Source organism: Aphelocoma coerulescens, chromosome 3 (assembly GCF_041296385.1).
Source record: "Aphelocoma coerulescens isolate FSJ_1873_10779 chromosome 3, UR_Acoe_1.0, whole genome shotgun sequence".
Classification (NCBI taxonomy): domain Eukaryota; kingdom Metazoa; phylum Chordata; class Aves; order Passeriformes; family Corvidae; genus Aphelocoma; species Aphelocoma coerulescens.
Window position 1 is genome coordinate 62,885,788 of NC_091016.1, and position 17,637 is coordinate 62,903,424.

At 41.4% G+C, this 17,637-nt stretch overlaps 1 protein-coding gene across 1 annotated transcript in view; it reads left to right on the forward strand.

The window, feature by feature from the left end:
- The window catches only part of EZR (ezrin), a 37,646-nt gene that overhangs the window by 11,657 nt on the left and 8,352 nt on the right, over positions 1 to 17,637 (forward strand). The window contains exons 2-7 of the mRNA XM_069010573.1: positions 6,162 to 6,245; positions 11,241 to 11,336; positions 12,132 to 12,406; positions 13,187 to 13,270; positions 13,907 to 14,053; positions 17,415 to 17,511. Of these exons, the coding sequence (XP_068866674.1) occupies positions 6,162 to 6,245; positions 11,241 to 11,336; positions 12,132 to 12,406; positions 13,187 to 13,270; positions 13,907 to 14,053; positions 17,415 to 17,511 (783 nt within the window). The remainder of the gene's footprint in view (positions 1 to 6,161; positions 6,246 to 11,240; positions 11,337 to 12,131; positions 12,407 to 13,186; positions 13,271 to 13,906; positions 14,054 to 17,414; positions 17,512 to 17,637) is intronic.

The following is a 17,637-nucleotide window of genomic DNA, read 5'->3' on the forward strand; positions in this document are numbered from 1 at the left end:
AGAATGTAATTTTCCCTTCTATGTAATAGCATCGCACCAGGAAATGTGGTGTTTTTCTGGGGATTATAATAGAACACATCCTTGTCTACAGTCCTGCTGTAGCCCATTGTTGGCAAGCCTGTAATTTGTTCATCTCTGCCCTTTGTCCATTCCCACCTCTCCAAGTGTAACACGTGTAACTTATTTTTCAGACCTACGAAGATATTTGAATTGCAGCCCTGTCCTCCCAAAAGTCTTTCTTACTTGTTTTTGACTAGGTGCTGTTCGTGATCTTACTTTGTGAGAATACTTTGTTTTCTAATTCCTCAATCCCACTAGACTCACATCCCCTTTTCCAAGACCTTGGCTTGACAGGAAAAGGTCAGAGTATGTGTCCCTGAAATAGTGCCAGCTAGATGAAGATGCTGAGCCCAACTGGGAGGGGAGCTGTGTTTTTGCAATCCTGCAGCAGCAAATGGAATTGATCATTTGTTTGATATTCATGACATTTGTCTCCTGCTCTGAAAGAAGCTGTGGAGAATGTGGGTGCACAACGTGTCATTTGGTTGTAATTTCACATGGCTCAGATTTGTTTTATGCCTAGTCTATGTTGTATGGCACCATGTCAAATATGTTACTAGATGAGATTTGCTCCATCAGGCAGGTTATTCTGTCAGAAAAGAAACAGAATTGTCTCCAGGTGTTGTGTTCTTGACATGCTGGTGTTCATAAGCTCTTAAGAAGAATATCATAAATTGAACTAATATTTCTGCAGTTGCTTCTGTGTTATTTGTGGTATTTACCTTCTCAGAGTTGTCTTCTCCTCTGCACAGTCTCTGAACCATTACCTGTTGACTTAAGTAACTTGTGGAGGACAGAGGAATGCAGATACTGAAGTGTTAGCAGACTAGCTCTGAGCTCTGAAGCCTCTAAGATTTTTTTCCCTAGTCTAAGTTGAAAATTTTCCCATAACAGTTTCCAGGAGCTGGGACAACAGTTACTTCATCAGTTAGCACAATATCTTTCTTTGTTATTGGACCTGGAACCCGTGGACACTACTGAATGGAATGTGGAAGAACAGAGAGCAGTTGCAGTGCCCTTCTGATGCTGCTACATGAAGTTGTTTTTCCTATTACCAGATACTTAATCACTACACGCGTCTATGAACAGCTCTGGTTGCTAAGGTCAAAATGAGATTACTTTGTCCTTGCAGATGCATTGCAGCCCAGGCCAAGAAGCTTGCCTGTTATTTATTCCATTAGAAGTTGCTGCTTGTGTGGTGAAAGAGTAGACCTGCAGGAGTGAGGATTGATGCTACTACTTTCTTAACAGTATTATTAGTGCCACTGCTTCCTCTTGCTTGTTAAGACTTCGTTATTTCTTCAGCACAAGCAAGTCCATATGTACACAGTCACTTTGTGTGTGCACGAGAAGGCTCAACAGCTCTGCACGCTGTTCTTCATAGAGTGTGCTGTGCAGTGCAGCACTTCAAAATGTGGCTGATTTGCTTAAACGTACCAGTGACTCCTGGGATTTCCAGACACCCATCGACTGAAGAAAGGAGGTGTGTCTATCTAGGCTCTCTGCTCCTAATTGCCACCACTTGGAAAGATACTGCACTTGGAAACCGGCTGTTTAGGAGACTGGTCTTTCTTCCTCCTTGGAAAGAGGAAGAAAACATTCCTGAGCATTGTCTAAGGCATTTAGAGCTGCTAATGATAATGATAAATGACACAGTTATGTACCGGTTAGTCCTGTGTTAATGGGTAAAAGTTGGTATTTACTGCCCTTTATCTTGTGTATTCACTGAAATTGAATTGTATGGTCTTACTTAAATTACTTGCACAACTTCATGGTTTCACTGAGCTATTTTATTATGCAAGTGAACTATTAGATTACATGCATCAGGGTGCAAAATATCCACAATGGCATAGTGTGTCTGAGAGCTGTGGATTTGTTTTTTTTTTTTTTCCCTGTTCTGCCTGCCCTTTTCCCTTCAGTGTTGGATCTTTTTCAGTGGAGCTGCAGTATCAGGAGAGGATGGTTAACTTCAAAGATACCGTGTTGCCTGCAAACAGAGACAGATTCTGCACCAAGGCACTCAAGAGTCAGATGTTAGAAAAAACTACAGCTGTGCATTCATAGTGTCCAACACACCTAGAAACTGGGCTTTTGTGACAGAAAGGGATTGAAGAGGCAATGTCATCTTGGGTTCCTATCTGGGCCTTGATTCTTCCACAGAGATGGTGCCACTCAACTGGTTGGCAGTGTGTTGCCTCCTTTGAATGTTTTTCAAATGGCACTTCAATTTTTCAAGTTAGATGCTCTACTGATGTGCATGGACTTTGAAAGGCTGCACCTGCCCTACAGATTGATCTACTGACTTAGCATTAGAAAAGATGTTGTTTTAACAACAACAAAAGTAAGAACAAATGCATGACTTAAGGGCATTGCTGAAGCACAGAAGATTCCATTCTAACTACCATAGCTTTCCATAGTGTTACAACTATTTAAACTTTACTCTGAAGTTCTCTCTGGCTCTGGCCTTCATCTTCTACTCTCTTGCTCGGGCTGGTAAGGTGGCTAACATGTTGCAGTCCAGTCTGAAGTCATGGAACTGGTGTTCAGTCTTTCAGTGCACTTAGATCTTCAGCTTCATGGAGTTTCTCCTTTTAATGAAAATGGCATTGCCTCTTACACAGCATGCTCTTCTGGATCCAATTTGTTAGCAATTTTATGCATCCTAAGACAGGCAAAGAGGAAAAACTTGTGTTCTGTAATGTTTTTGTATGCACAAGGAAGCCTTAAAGGCCCTATTTCTCATTTTAAGTGTGTTAGCCTCAGACATAAAAGTAGAATTACTGAGTATTTAAGGTTGTAAGGGACCTTAAATATAATCTATTTCCAACCCCAAGAATAATAAAGTGTTATGACATTGGCCTATCAAGAAAGAAGTCACATCTTGATGATGTCCAGGATTTTTAGCATGCTTTGTGTGCTTAAATGCACACATTTTTAATATAACCCTTATTTCATGTATAACAGGCATATGCTGTTCTCTTCCCTCCACACCCCTGTGCTCTTAAAAATGAAAAACTGTTTTCATTTTGGTTATGGCTTCAACATTGTCCTGGATTATTGCCAGGATTTGGTAGGATCTTACAAAGGACATGCCTTGCCTAGACAGGGTGAGCAGGACTTCACTTGTGAAAGTTGTGTTAACTGTGTCTTGCTCTTTTTGTTGCTCATGGAAATTAGTTTGAGTTGTTCCCTGTTTTCCTCCCCAACCATACCGGAGTTGGTTAGCACTTTGGGTGTTGATTTAATCATCTTGGCGCCATGGGGAGTTTCATCTGGTCTGACCTGAGTCCCAAACTGATTGACTCTCAATGTAACAGGCATCAAGGTTTCTTCAGACTGTCTAAACCAGGGTTTCATGTGGATTAAGCTCTGTTTGCTGCTTTACTATGAGCTTCTCTGTGGCTAAAAGCTTGTATGGAGTGGTTGTAGGACATCCATTTAGAAACACTGTTAAAACTATTATGTTCTTGAAGTCAAGGTTAAGGTTTGGAGATGAGAAGCAGAAGGGCTTAATAGGGCAGGAAGGAGACTCAAAGGATATTCCCAGGCAGTCACCAACTCACTGAAGGGACAGAAGGCCCTGTCTCTTCTTGCTCTGCCTATCATGTGGCTGGCAGTCTGTCTGAGGGCACACCAGGGAATTCCTCTTTGTCCTGATGGTTATGCAGCCCTTAAAGAACACAGAAATTAACCTTTACTGCAGGGCCCAAGTGTCCTTGAAAGCTTTTTGGATAACCAAGTAAGTAGTCATGTTCCTGCATGCTTCTGACTTTAAATGATGATTGAAGTGGAAAAGCACATTACTACAATTTTTGGTCTAAATACTAAAATAATTTTCAAAATATGGAACAGCTAAATGGCTTTAGCACCAAATAGCTCACTATATAGCTGATCCTACAGTCTTTTAGTGTTGTAGTAAAACAGGACTAGGGAGTTTTAACTTTTTTTACTACCAGATTAACCACTAAGGAGAGATAGAGGAAAACACATACATATTGGTACTAGCTGGAACTTTGTACTCAGCCATCATTCTGCAGGTTTTCTGGTAAGCAGTAGGAAGCACTTCATTTTAAGTTCTTTAGCTTGTAAAGGGATACTTATTTTACACCACTGTGGTGTTCCAGCCAGAAGTACAAATAACTTACACAGCACAAAACTGAAGACGACAAGCATATGTTTTCTTGAAGTGGGTAGAAAGGGATTAGAATATGATTAGGGATTTATTGTTGAGAGGGATTAAGCAACAGGTGTTTTTTAAGGTCACATCTTTGAATTGCAGCCTTGCTGTTCCAGAGAATTGGATACTGAATTTCCCCTCCCTTCCTACACTGGAAACACTTCTTGGGAAACCTTTGGTTCTTAAGGCATGGGAAGAAAATCTTAAGCATAATTCCATGCTCCATTATGATCCCAAATGCTACAGTTAGGTTTTCCAAGATCTCCTTTTACCTTCTTGCTTATTCTTTAATCTTGCATTTAGAGATTTTTTTTTCAAATCCTAATTTAGACAGCGCTCTAAAAATACAACTTGAAAGTGGCATCACTAAGTCACCTTCTCTGGTTCAGTTCTGGGGTCCCATGACTTGGAAACTGCCTTCAGTCATCTTTCTTTGGGAGAGTCCTCTGTCAGGTGGGAGAGCACAGAAGAAAGAAACAATTCTCTAAAGATACTTGATGCCTTCATAGAATCACTTAGTTTGGAAAAGATCTCTAAGATCAAGTTCAGCCATTACCCTAACATTGCCAGATCCACCATTAAACTGAAGAATGTTGGTTAAACATTGTGTCTCACTGAAAAAGGAATGCAAAACTTTCTAACATATTTTACTAAAAGTAGCTGAAGTAACTTGTTTTATTCACATTCTGTGTTAATTGTAACATTCTTACATCTGACATTTATCCTAGAGTTTAAACATACACAATTAAGTTGCTGGGAACTGCTGAAGGTCAAAGCTTTGTAGAGAGTGATTCTATTCCTCTCCTGCCTCTTTTACCTCTCATTTCTTCAGAGGTGTGCCAGGCTCTCCTGGTCTCTTAGCCCTGGCTTTTTGTAATGTGACATTTACAAGCTGTTGGGAAATTGTCATGAAATCTCATCTGCCTGTGTCTTACCTGTTGTCTGGCCTTGTATTTACATGTCCACTTTTTTGTCTCTCTTGTTGAAAATATTGAGCTAAAAAGCTAGTTGTTAGCATAACCATACCACACAATCATCCATGTTTGGGGTTTTTAGATTTTTTGGGGGGATTGTTGGGTTTTTTAAGAAGTAGTATGATATTGCAAGCTATAGTCAGAACATTTGGAGATTAATCCTTTCCCAATTTTCCATTTTGCTGGTCCTTATGCCATTCCCTGCAAGATTAGGTGCTGCTTTTGCCTCCTGATTAACTGCTAGTAGACTTTTTCTAGTAATTAAACACTCTTGCCTTCTGCATTCAGTAGTAACCTCTGTCTTGCAGTCCAGTGCCATTGCAGTAAATCCAGTTATGTTGTTTCTTCACTGACAGCAAGAGCTTATTGAACTCTTGCCCTGTAGCATCATTCAGTACCTGTTACTGCTGTTTTTATGTGCTGACTAGATTTTTATGAGGGAAAGAATGAATGTTTATCTGGTTAATGTTGATTGCTTTATAAGAATAATCTGCAGCCTTTTGCCTTTAAAACCTCAGATTAATTCCAGCTCTAATATAAATGGAAGTTAAATTATAAGTCTTAAATTTAATTTAGTCATTAGGGCCTTTCGTAATCCAAGGGAGGGCCTGCAGGCAGCTATACTGTGCACTCACAGTAGCTCTTAGTCCAAGAGGGTTTAGGCCTGGAAAGGGTCAAGTCTAAAATACCCTCCTGTTGAACCAGAAGATCTGTCCAATCCTGTGTTGAGTAGGAAAACCTGTGGTGCAATTTGGTTAAAACAGCAGAATGAGTGCCCCAATTAAGTTTGCTGGTGTGATAACACAATTCTAATTGAGGCTTAAGTGTGTTTATTATAGAGGTTACAGGAGTGCATCAACGCGTGGAGACTCTTGTACACAAAGTACTGTGTTAACACCTAGAAAAACTTCCAATGCATCTTAAACAATGCTTTTTGTTTTTCTCCTTAGATCAACGTTCGAGTTGTTACTATGGATGCAGAGCTGGAGTTTGCCATCCAGCCAAACACTACAGGCAAACAGCTGTTTGACCAGGTCAGTGAAGGGTTGGTGTGGGCTCTTGTCATTTAATTTTGGAGTATGTTTTGGACTATAATGTTTTCTTAAGACTGGATTCCAAACCTGTCTTTCTTCTCTCTACCTCCTAATCAAAGGGTCCCAGTCTGAACTAAGATCTCTAAATTTCATCACAGTAAAAGGTAAAAACTGTTGCAGGTATGTTGTGTTCCAGTGAAACCTGTCTTCCTAGCATGTTGGATGATGAAGTGTCACAAGGGATCTAAAATGCTTAGACAGCATAGGTAGCATGTAAAAATGAACCTCTTGCTTTGAAATACAGCTGAGTTCTTATATAGCTCTTAACTTCTAAGGTTAAAATGGTTCTAAGGCTTCTAAGGTTTTATGCTCTTGTGCATAAAACTCTTCAGAATCAGGTCTTCAGGTGGTTGATGAGGGTGTTGGCACGGCTCCATTCATTCAAATGCTGGGTTTGAGGAACCACTTGCCACAGGTGTTTGAGTTTGTCATAGTACTGGAAAACCAGAAGAGCTTGTGATCTCTGTGCAGCATTTACAGGCAACGTGCCTTGTAAGAAGCCCCTGTGCAACGGGACAGAGCAGAGATTTGTGCAGCCTGCCTTCAGGGATTCCCAGGGAAGTGGAGGGCATGAGTGGCCAAGACTCTTCTCCCTTACTGTTATTCTTCCTGTTACTGCATTAACAATGTACAGGTCTGTTTGAAGATGGACCTACAAAGGTCAGATAAAGACAACTAAAACAAACAATGTGCTATTTGTCAAACTTTGTTATTATTGTCTTAAGTAGCTTGCTGTTATAACACTGAAGCAAGGCCTAGATTTCAGCAGAAAACATTTACTTTCTGCTCTGAAACTCAAAAAAAAAAAAAAAAAAAGAAAATACTTGCTTCTAGCCATTTCTACTGTAGACCGGAAAAATAAGACTTAATCTATGCAGATTTCAGTCACACATTTTAAGGTAGTCACAAACTGTTATTTGCACTTCTCCCCTTGTACCCACTAACCTTGATAGCAAAGGGTGGTTGAGCTTTAACTCAAGTAGGCAGTACCAGCTAAACAATGTCCATTCCTTCTGAACTGTTGTTGGTACGATTTCTTGTTTCAGTGAGTTAGCTAGAACTTGCTAGGCCTTATGGCAATTGTGCATTAAGAAGTACTTAAAAAGAAAACCCAAAAAACCCCTCAAAACAAACAACCCACAAACCAGTTTAAAAAATAAACAAAATTCCAAACCCCCCAACAAACAAATAGGGCAAAAACACTTTTAGTGGGTTCTTGAAAGGAGTGAAAGAAGGAAATCAAATTCTAATCACTGCAGAACTTCACAGTACAAAACCGAGTACTCCAGCTTGGGTTTAGCATTAAGTATAACTTTAATTCCTTTTGATTACTACTGCTGTGGGATAAAGACCAAGTATTCATTGAACACAGAGGTCAAGGGTTCAATCCCCATGTGATTCATTCATTTTAGAGTTGAACATTTAGAGATGATCCTTGTGGGTTCCTTCCAACTCAGAATATTCTATGATTCTGTGACTGGAAATTTGCTGAAGAGCATTTGAAACTTGCATTTTTATGGAACCAGCATTTGGTGTTTGATTGTCCAGAGGAGGGTCACCAAGTTGATTACGAAGATGGGTCACCTCTCCTATGAGGAAAGGCTGAGAATTGTGATTATTCAGCTTGGAGAAGAGAAGGCTTCGGGATGACCCAACTGCAGCCTTCCAGTACCTGAAAGGAACCCTCAAAAAAGTTGGAAAGAGACTATTTACAAGGGCATTAGTGACAGGGTAAGGGGGAATGGATTCAACCTGAAAGAAGCAGGTTTAGATTAGATATTAGGAAGGAATTCTTTTCTCTGAGGGTGATGAGGCACTGGAACAGGTTGCCCAGAGAAGCTGTGGATGCCCCACCCCTGGAAGTGTTCAAGGCCTGCTTGGATGGAGCTCTGAGCAATCTGGTGTAGTGGAAGGTGTCCCTGTACGTGGCAGGGGGGTGGAACTAGGTGATCTTTAAGGTCCCTTCCAACCCAGGCCATTCTATGATTCCATTCACTGCTGGTCACCATTGCCTCAGAGTAACTTCTTCCCCCAGCCCATTCATGTTAATCCAAAACAAAGAAATCAGATTTCATCCCTGACAGTACAAATCCAAAGTACTGAAAGCCAGGCTTTTAAAAGCAGTGCTTTAGATTAGACTGTAAGTATGTCCTTATGACAAGCATTCAACAAGTACTTCCCTCCACCCCACCCCCCCCACCCCCCCATATATATTAACTAATGTTTACATCTGTTAAGAGACAGGGTCATCTCTCTGGCAGAAGAGAAGCTACTTTCTCTGCCTTCAGCTGAAAAGTTCAAAATCCTGAGACATGGAAAAGGCAGATGTTTCAGATTGAAGATACTTCTATTGTAGCTTGCTGTCTGGGTAGTTTGGGATTTCTGAAGAATGCTTGTCACAGCACTTAGTAGATCTATCCCAATAATGCACTCCTCATAAAGATTTGCTCCTTATATCCAATGGCTTGGGTTTAAAAGCTGTGATTGGAAGTTCTTATCCATATTTCATACCTTTTTGGGGGTACTTCTGCATATCAAGGGAAGGCTGAGGTAGAAGTGTGCAGCACAAAACCAGAAAAGGTGAAGACCATACATTCTCTCTTCAGTTCTGTTGAGCAAACCTTTCACTAGGCCCTTGTCTTGGGTGGAGTTTACACTCAGATAGAGCCTGTGGTGGCAACAGGTTTTCACAGGTATGGGGAGTGGCCCAAGTGGAACTGCAGAACCACTGTGGGGGTTTTGAAGAAGCCAGCTATTTTTAAAAACTACAGGGTGATTTCTTGGCCTGGTTGTTGGCTAGCAGAGCTACTCTGGCAGTGCCCTTGTGTTTTAGGCTTTGCTAGCATGACTGTATCCTGTGTGTAAGGTGTATCAGAGCTCCTTTTATAGGAGAGGGAAAATAGTGGAAACCTGGGAATATTAAGTTCCGCTCCACTCAAGCCTGTCCTGTAGAGAGTGAGGTCTGAGGTGTCCCAAGAACCAACCCCCTGGATTCTGCAGCTTGCTGGAGTATCTCCCAGGTAGTAATGTGCCCTCCTGACCATGAGTAAAAGAAATTCAAATGAAAGAGAGTGTAACTGGCATTTTCTGGAAGTAAATGCATTACTGGGTGGAATGGGCAGACTTAAGATTTGCTGCTTCATGCATTTGAGGAAGCAGAGGAGGTGTCTCCCATCTTGTATATAATGCCTCATTTCTTATTTCTTCCTTGTTTTGCCACGGAGGAAGTTTACAGAGCATTTCCCAGTACAGCTAGAACATTCTTTGTTCTTTGTATTGGAACTCAAACAGTCAAATTGTGAAGTTTGGCTCAATACTTTCTTCTTCCTTGCTTTTAAGTTTTTGGGAAGAACTTGAGGGGTCATAATTTCTGCAAGATTTCTAACTCTGTTTTTAGGAAGAGTGTACTTTTTCTCTTGGAAGAGACATTCGGAGATAATGACCTGATAACTGCTTGATTTATGCAACTTTTTATTTTAACAAAGTTGCAACACTCTTTTGTGCAACAGGAAGTACCACACTCAACATACCCCCACTTTTCTGCTAGACTTCATAAAAATACATCCAGCTGTCAGAAAACTTGTCTCTTCCATGATGAAACAAGCCACTTTGAGGGAGGAAGGAAAAGGAATTTTAGTCAAGTTAAAGCTCAATTATTTTCAGACCCCAGCTCTTTTTAAAAGAACATGGGTCTTGGGGTTGTTTTGTTGTTGTTGGATTGGTGGGTTTTATTGTCTTTTTGGTGAACTCTAGTTAGTCTTAGCTAACATAACATTGTTTCTCTCAAGTCTGCTCTCCAGCCAGAGTGTCTCCAGCAATAACATAAATGTGGGGGTGAAACAGATCCTTGGTTGAGATCTTAGACTTGCTGAGCACGGGTAACTACACATTCTCGAGTCTGTCACACTTCCCTAACCTGCAAAGTGGTTTTAAAAACTTCTTGCCTTCCACTCAGTTGAACTCCCTGTAGCAATGCCTACATCACTTTTTGAGGGGCTACTCTGCAAATAACATCTTGGAAGTGATCCAGCTGTGTACATAGTAGATCTTTGCAGATTTTGGCTGTGTCTAGAGCACAGCTTTACAGGTAGATGAGCTGGCAGCCAAGCACTTGGCTGTAAGAACAAGTTGTCAAGAGTAGGAGGAGGTCAGGGACCAGTTGGGCTCTATCCTCCACTGAGGAAAAGTAACATGTACAAACAGGACTGTTTTTCCTAGTAGGTGTGCCATCCAGTCAATGGGTGGTGTTTCTGCATCTTTCAGCTGGTTAGTATTTACAATATATGAAATGAAAGTTGTCCTAATGTGGGGCCATCAATGTATTTTTGTCCTTCATAAACTCCCTTCTTGGGAGTTTAAAAAAATAATAACCTTGACTGAGAATACTTGCATCTTGTTATAACTCTGAGCCACACAGCAGTGGTATGAAGCATCTCTCAGGTGCTTCCTCCCGAAGGAATAATTTCTGGTGACTGGCAGACAAGATCACTTGAGCCAATAGTACTGCTGACCAGTTGTAGTTAGTACTAACACCATTAGAGACCATCCCACCAACAACTTTGGTGACATAATTTGTCTGCTTCACTAAGTACAGTTTTAAGATGGGACAGTAGATAAAGGCAAGCAGAAGCCCCACCTGCTGCCAGTGTATCAGTCCAGCAGCTGGTGGCCTGTCACTTGGTGTTTGTCTCACCTGGCTTCCCCAAGATCATCATCTTCTAGAAACTGGGTGGGACAAGTACCTTAGCCTATGCTGTCATCTGCTATGGCAGATGGGTATCTTTGTCTACAAGGTGAAATTAAGAGATGCCAAATGAGTAGGTTTAGGCTGTTGCCTGCACCCATCACAGGTGACATGGGACTCGAAAGGATACCTGGACCTCAAGCGAAGTTTCAGCTGCAATAACTTTTTCTTTTTTTACCTTTGTGTTGCAGGTGGTTAAAACCATAGGTTTGCGAGAAGTGTGGTACTTCGGTCTGCAGTATGTGGACAACAAAGGATTCCAGACCTGGCTGAAGCTTGATAAAAAGGTAACAGACTTTGGGGTAATTGCTGGCCAAAGGTTAAAGCTTGTAGTTTCCTGATGTGTTATTGGCTGCAACTTTATACACCTTGTGCCTGTCGTTGATTGCTCCCTAATTTTCATAATTCCAGGATTGTTTATAGAGTTAACTTTGTGATCTCCATTGGTGAGGTGTGGCATGGTAGAAGTTTGCCCTTTCACTCTCTGAGTTGCAGGAAGCATTTGCCAGATGTGCAGCAGCAGCTTGATACTGTACTTTGTTGGGACGAAGCAGCTGCGCTTTCTGTGGCTGGAGGAGCACCTTGGCTGATGATGGGCTTAGGCCCTGCCAGTGTAGGATCAGTTGTGCACTAATTGGTAAAGGGGCACTTCCAGGCCGGGCAGTCAAGTGCTGACACCTCTGATGTGCTGCTGTTTGTGTATTCCCAGCTCTTATGAGGGCATGGACTGCTTTTCTTGATGGGGCAGTCAGTGACACACCTGTTTAGTGTCAGGGGGCTGCTCTCTGTCAAGCACACAATGCTGGATGTGTTTGCCGTCTGATACAGCACAGTAAATCATTCTCCACTGACCAGTATTTGCTGTACAGACAGTATTTAACTGGCTTATTTGGAAAACATAATGCATCTCCCCTGTGTTCTCATACCAGTAAACAGCCAGAATTAAGGAATTCCACTAAGGAATTGGCAGTCACTCGCCTCTTATGGCAAATGCCCCAAATCCTTTTTTCTGTGTGAAAGCAATCTATTCTAGTGTTTGCAAAAAAACACCTGCTCATTTGTGGTGTCACCTCTGTCCTCAGGTTTCTGCTCAAGAAATCAGAAAGGAGAATCCCCTCCAGTTCAGATTCCGTGCCAAGTTCTTCCCTGAGGATGTGTCTGAAGAGCTGATTCAGGACATCACGCAGAAGCTGTTCTTCCTGCAGGTGAAGGAGGGGATCCTCAGTGATGAGATCTACTGTCCTCCTGAAACAGCAGTACTTCTTGGCTCCTATGCTGTGCAGGCCAAATTTGGAGATTACAACAAAGAGGTGCACAAGCCTGGATACCTCAATTCAGAGCGTCTGATCCCACAAAGGTGAAGGAATTGGCTGATGCAGTCTTTTTTAAAATCTGAATTCTAGTTAAATACAAAGAATTTCATTTGAAAGCATGCTTGGGTTTGGTTTGGTTTTTTTAATTGAACTGTATACAATTGGGGTTCTCCCTTATTTTATTTCTACCTGTCATATTTGAGTATGTTTTTGCTTCTCCTTGGTTGGTTAGAGAGAGGAAATATAGTTTCGTATTCAGCTTTTATTTCTTAAACACTGCTGCTGTACTGGTAACTGTAGCAGTAGGAATGTCTCCTCTTTAAGAAGAAAAGAGCAGCATTAAATCAAGGATATGTCATTCCTGAAGAAGGTTGGGTTGTGTGTCCTTAATCCTAATGTACAATCCTAAAAATCTTCTATGTGGAAAGCATGTCTTGCAGCTACACAGTCCATCCCCACACAGGATCAGTGGATGTTATCAGACCAATGGCTTCTGCTTACACTGCAGCAATGTCTTGATTCCAGGGATTGCACCAACTTTTGCTGTGCTTTAATCCCCTGGTGTCTACAATATGTGTGTGATTCGTTTGCAGTGTTTTGCTTACACCTCTCATGTGTCTGGTCAGTGACCAGAATGGCTTTGCAGAGGGTTATTGTTTGTTCTGAGTTGCTCTGCTTCACAGAGAACACCTGTAGGCTGAGTAGGGTTCTCCTTTTGGCTACAGTAAGGCTTCCACCAGGGTGAGAATAAGACCATAGCAAAGATCCCCATCAATGGATGCTGCAGAATATCTAATCTCGCTCATGTCTGTTTCCTTGTATAGGGTGATGGACCAGCATAAGCTCTCCAGAGAGCAGTGGGAAGAACGGATCCAGGTGTGGCATGCTGAACACAGTGGCATGCTCAAGTGAGTGTTTTGTGCTGGTCCTCGGTCACCTTGCTGCTTGTTTGATTACCTTAAGTTTGCATTTCTGCAATGTGGTTTTGTTACTCTGTGGTTTAGACTCTGAGCTGCCTGTGTGAGCCTACTCCTGGTGTGTTTTTTTAGTTCAGTATTGAACCACATGGCAAAACACAGCAGTATATTTTGTACTGGTGCTGACAACAGTGTGGCTTCCTGAAAATCTTGGACCTGTGTATGTTGTATTAGTGATAGCTTTGAGTGGGAAAGAGAGTAAAGGTGTATGTCAAACCTTAGAGTCATTGAAGCATTTCCATTGACAGATGGGGAAAGCTCAGATACTATGCCTTTCCTACTCACTGTACTATGAGACAAGGATGAATGCTGAGAGAGATGAAAGATGCTAATTTTCTGTCTGGAAATACTAGGGATTGGTAAATGGGAATACTCTGTCTGTGTCTGCTGATAGATGTGATATCATAACTTCTAAAGTGAATCCCAAATGGTTAATGTTCAGTTTTAACTTCTGTGTTTGAAGTGAGGTTTAGGAAAAATTATTTTTTTCTTCTGAGGTGTTTGTGTTTTCTGAGATAGAGCAGATGTTGGTTTCTCATTTATCTGACTTTTTCTTGTCTCAACCAGAGAGAATGCCATGCTGGAATACCTGAAGATTGCCCAAGACCTGGAGATGTATGGAATCAACTACTTTGAAATCAAAAATAAGAAAGGAACTGACCTTTGGCTGGGAGTCGATGCCTTGGGGCTCAATATCTATGAAAAGGATGATAAGTAAGACTTTGGTTTTCACCTTTGGTCTTCCAAAAAGGGCTGATATGGGACATTTCTCATTTACAAGAATGCTTGTGTTTGAGTTTTGAATCAGTAGGTGAAGCTAGGAAATGGGCTTTCACATCACCTGTGCTTTCATGTCTTTCCCGACCTGCTAACAGTACCTGCTGTATAAAGAGAGATGTCAGTTGTACAGTGCCATCTTCGTAATAGTGTGCAGTGGTGGAGCTGAACCCCAAACTGAGGAGTTTACCAGGCTTTTCCTTGAGTCAGGTCACCAAGTTTGCCATCAGTGGTCACAACACAAGAACCTGGCTAGGCTAAGGTATCTGCAGTGTTCAGACACCTAAGGACACTCCTGTCCTGAAGTTAATGATGGATGTGTGTGCAGCTGCCTGGTTCTGAAAAAGGCAGATTATGGGGTGGACACAAAAGCAAAGCTGGGTGACACCCAGAACTCAGGGAGGAGCTAACCTATATAGTTACTGTGAACAAGGAATGAAATGAGGGCTTGCTGAGGTATGCACAGCTTTAATCAGCCCTTCTGGTAAAGGCAGAGCCATTATTAATTGGATAGTAGGTGGGAAATGATAGACTACATCTATAAATAAACATAATAAGAAGGTGAGAACAGCTGTGTCTAAGCCTGCTAGTCTCTTCTAATACTCTGCAACTGAAGGATTGAAGGGAGATAAAATAGATATTTTTTAGATGGAGCATTGCTGTCTAGACTGCTTTCTTTTCCTCCCCTTGATGTTTCAAACCTTTGTTTCATGTCACTAATCTGTAACAGGCTATCACTGAAATGCAGAAGGGATTTCACCTGTTCTATATCTTTGCCTCCAAAAAGCTTTGAATGCAACCCAAATATTAATTGGAACTCTCTGGAGCTTCACTTGATAAGGCAAAGAGAAAGCAGTCTTTTCTGCAATGCTAATATGTGCTGTCACCCAGAAAACAAGGAGTGTCACTTGAAAGAGAAGTAGTTTCGTTCATGTAATACTCCAGTCTTGAATGACTGGTCTTGCTATGTAACCATGGTCACCCAAACAGGTTTTTCGAGCTGCAGAAGCAGCGTGTAGCCATTGACTGTAAAGAGCTATCGAGAGCGTTTGCAAAACAAATACAGTGCTGGAATAAACTGCTTATTTCTGCTGTAACTCTTGCCACAATATAATTAAGTCTTTCCAGCAGATATGGGGACTAGAAAAATAGTGATGTGTATGGCACCTCTGGTTTGTAGGTGCAAAATTTGTGGACTGAGGGCAAAGGTGAAAAAGCAGAGATTTCATTGTTGAAGTTCAATGTGAGGAAAATGAGGCTGTGCTTGTAGGTGTGTGAGCCTCTATACTGCAGTGCATGTCAGTGTCCTGTTTCCAGGCATATTCAAGCTTATTTTTTTTTTCATGCATTAAAGAGGAGAATCTGCAGTAGAACTTACTAATGAGTGAATTATTTTAGTTGTCTGTCGTACTGTATTATCTAGAATTTAAGCACTTGTACTAATATGATGGAGGCTGGAGTAATTAGTTAATCTTAGTCTAATCAAATAATTTTCTTTACAGTTCTTAATGTTATACACACACACTTGCATAATCTTGCAGTTGAGTTAGAGGTTAGGGAGTGGAAAGTTCTGAAGAGGATGAATTTTATTCTTGAAGTCTGAATTTTAAAAAAGGGTTTTTTGTGCTTGGACCCAGCAAGATCTTGTGATGTAGTAGCTTTACATCTCTTTGAGTGAAATTCCTCCCAAAATTGCTCTTTTTTTCTTTAATCAATGTAGTCCATAGAAATCTTACAGAATTCGAGTGGTCCACTGTGATGATAGACATTTCTTTAAGTGCTAAACATTAAATACTTGTGTATTAAAATCATTTGCAAGAATAATTGTGATAGAGACGCATGTTGGAGGGGTTAGACAATAACAAGAAGATTGCTCATTGGTACTATCTTTTATGTAAGACACAATTCTTAATCATTAACAGTTATCTCTAGAGAATATACCCTCCCTTGATAAGAGAAGAATAAAAGAATAATAATGTGATATTAAATATAAAAACAAAATATTTGGTTGGGGGAATTAAAGGACTTTATTATAGTCAAATACATGAGTCCTTGTAATGTTAGAACTGGCTCCAGAGCTGATCAGGTGTGTGAAGGTGAAGTATTGGACTGGCTCAGAAACAGTTGATCTCATGACAAACTGGATGCTTTTTATATGCAAAAGTCTGGAGAAATTCAGGCAGAGGAAAATCTAAAATATTTAGTGAGTCTTATAGAAACAATTTCAAACAAATCAACAGACCTGGGGACTCCTCAGCAGCAAGGAAGAGCTGGGAGTCTGAATCTTGCCCTTTGCTTCATAGGGGAGCTTTTCAGTAGTGGGGAGCCACGTGGCACAGCTCGTTGCATGACCAGTGAGTAAAGTTCTGCTTGGTGACTCATGGGATCGGCTGAAAGAGCAGTTTGTATGGAAGGAAAGAACAGGGCCCTTTGTTACTAACATTTCCTGTAATCTAGGGGAGGAGAAATGTGAAGGGAGGGTGTCAAGAGGATGAAGCCAGGCTGCTCTTGGTGGTGCTGAGCAATAGGACAAGGGGCAAGGAGCAGACACAGATGCACAGGAAGTTCCACCTGAATATGAGGAAGAACTTCTTTACCATGAGGGTGACCATGCACTGGAACAGGTTGCCCAGAGAGGTTGTGGAGTCTCCCTGACTGGAGATATTCAGGACACAATCCCGTACCATGAGCTCTAGGATGACCCTGCTTGAGCAGGGAGGTTGGACCAGGTGACCCACTGTGGTCCCTTCCAACCTGACCCATTCTGTGATTCTGTGAAACAAAAGAAAATAAATCTTCTCCTACTAATTGTGCCTGTCCAGCACTTCAGGGTGAAAGCATCATGGAGGTGACTAGGCTAGCTGTAACACAGCAGGGTAGGTTTGTCTGTGGCTGCTGTAAGGTGTGGGGAGCAGCTCAGTTACTTTGGCTTATGCCTCCCAATGGTGTGCGAGAGGCCTCTGGGAAGCACTGCACGTAAAGTCTGCATGCTGTGGATTTTGGGCCCGGATTTCAAAAAAACAAGCTTAAAAGCAGGTGAGCATGTGGCTTCAGTAGACACCATCCCTATTACATAGTCAAAGGTCAGTAGGGTGGCTGATGAAAATTAGAAGAGACTCAGAAAGGGAGGCTACTTGTCTTTTCCTATTCCCTGTGGTATTCTGGTTCAGTTACTGTCTTCTCTCTGTTGGGAGAGCTTTGTGAAGCATTGCATTCCACCAAGTCTGTGTGTTAGAAGCAATATGGGAGAAAAATGTTCATTGCCTCATCTCTTAAAACAAGTTTTTCTTCTTTTCAGACTAACCCCGAAGATTGGGTTCCCCTGGAGTGAAATCAGAAACATCTCTTTCAATGACAAGAAGTTTGTTATAAAGCCTATTGATAAGAAGGCACCAGTAAGTATATCTAGAAAGGATTCCTGGATATTGCATTTGAACAAGTGATACTGTTTCTTCTCAAAATAAAGTAGTCTTGTGAGAGGAGAAAGCCACAGATATTCTAGAAGCAAAATAAGCATTCAT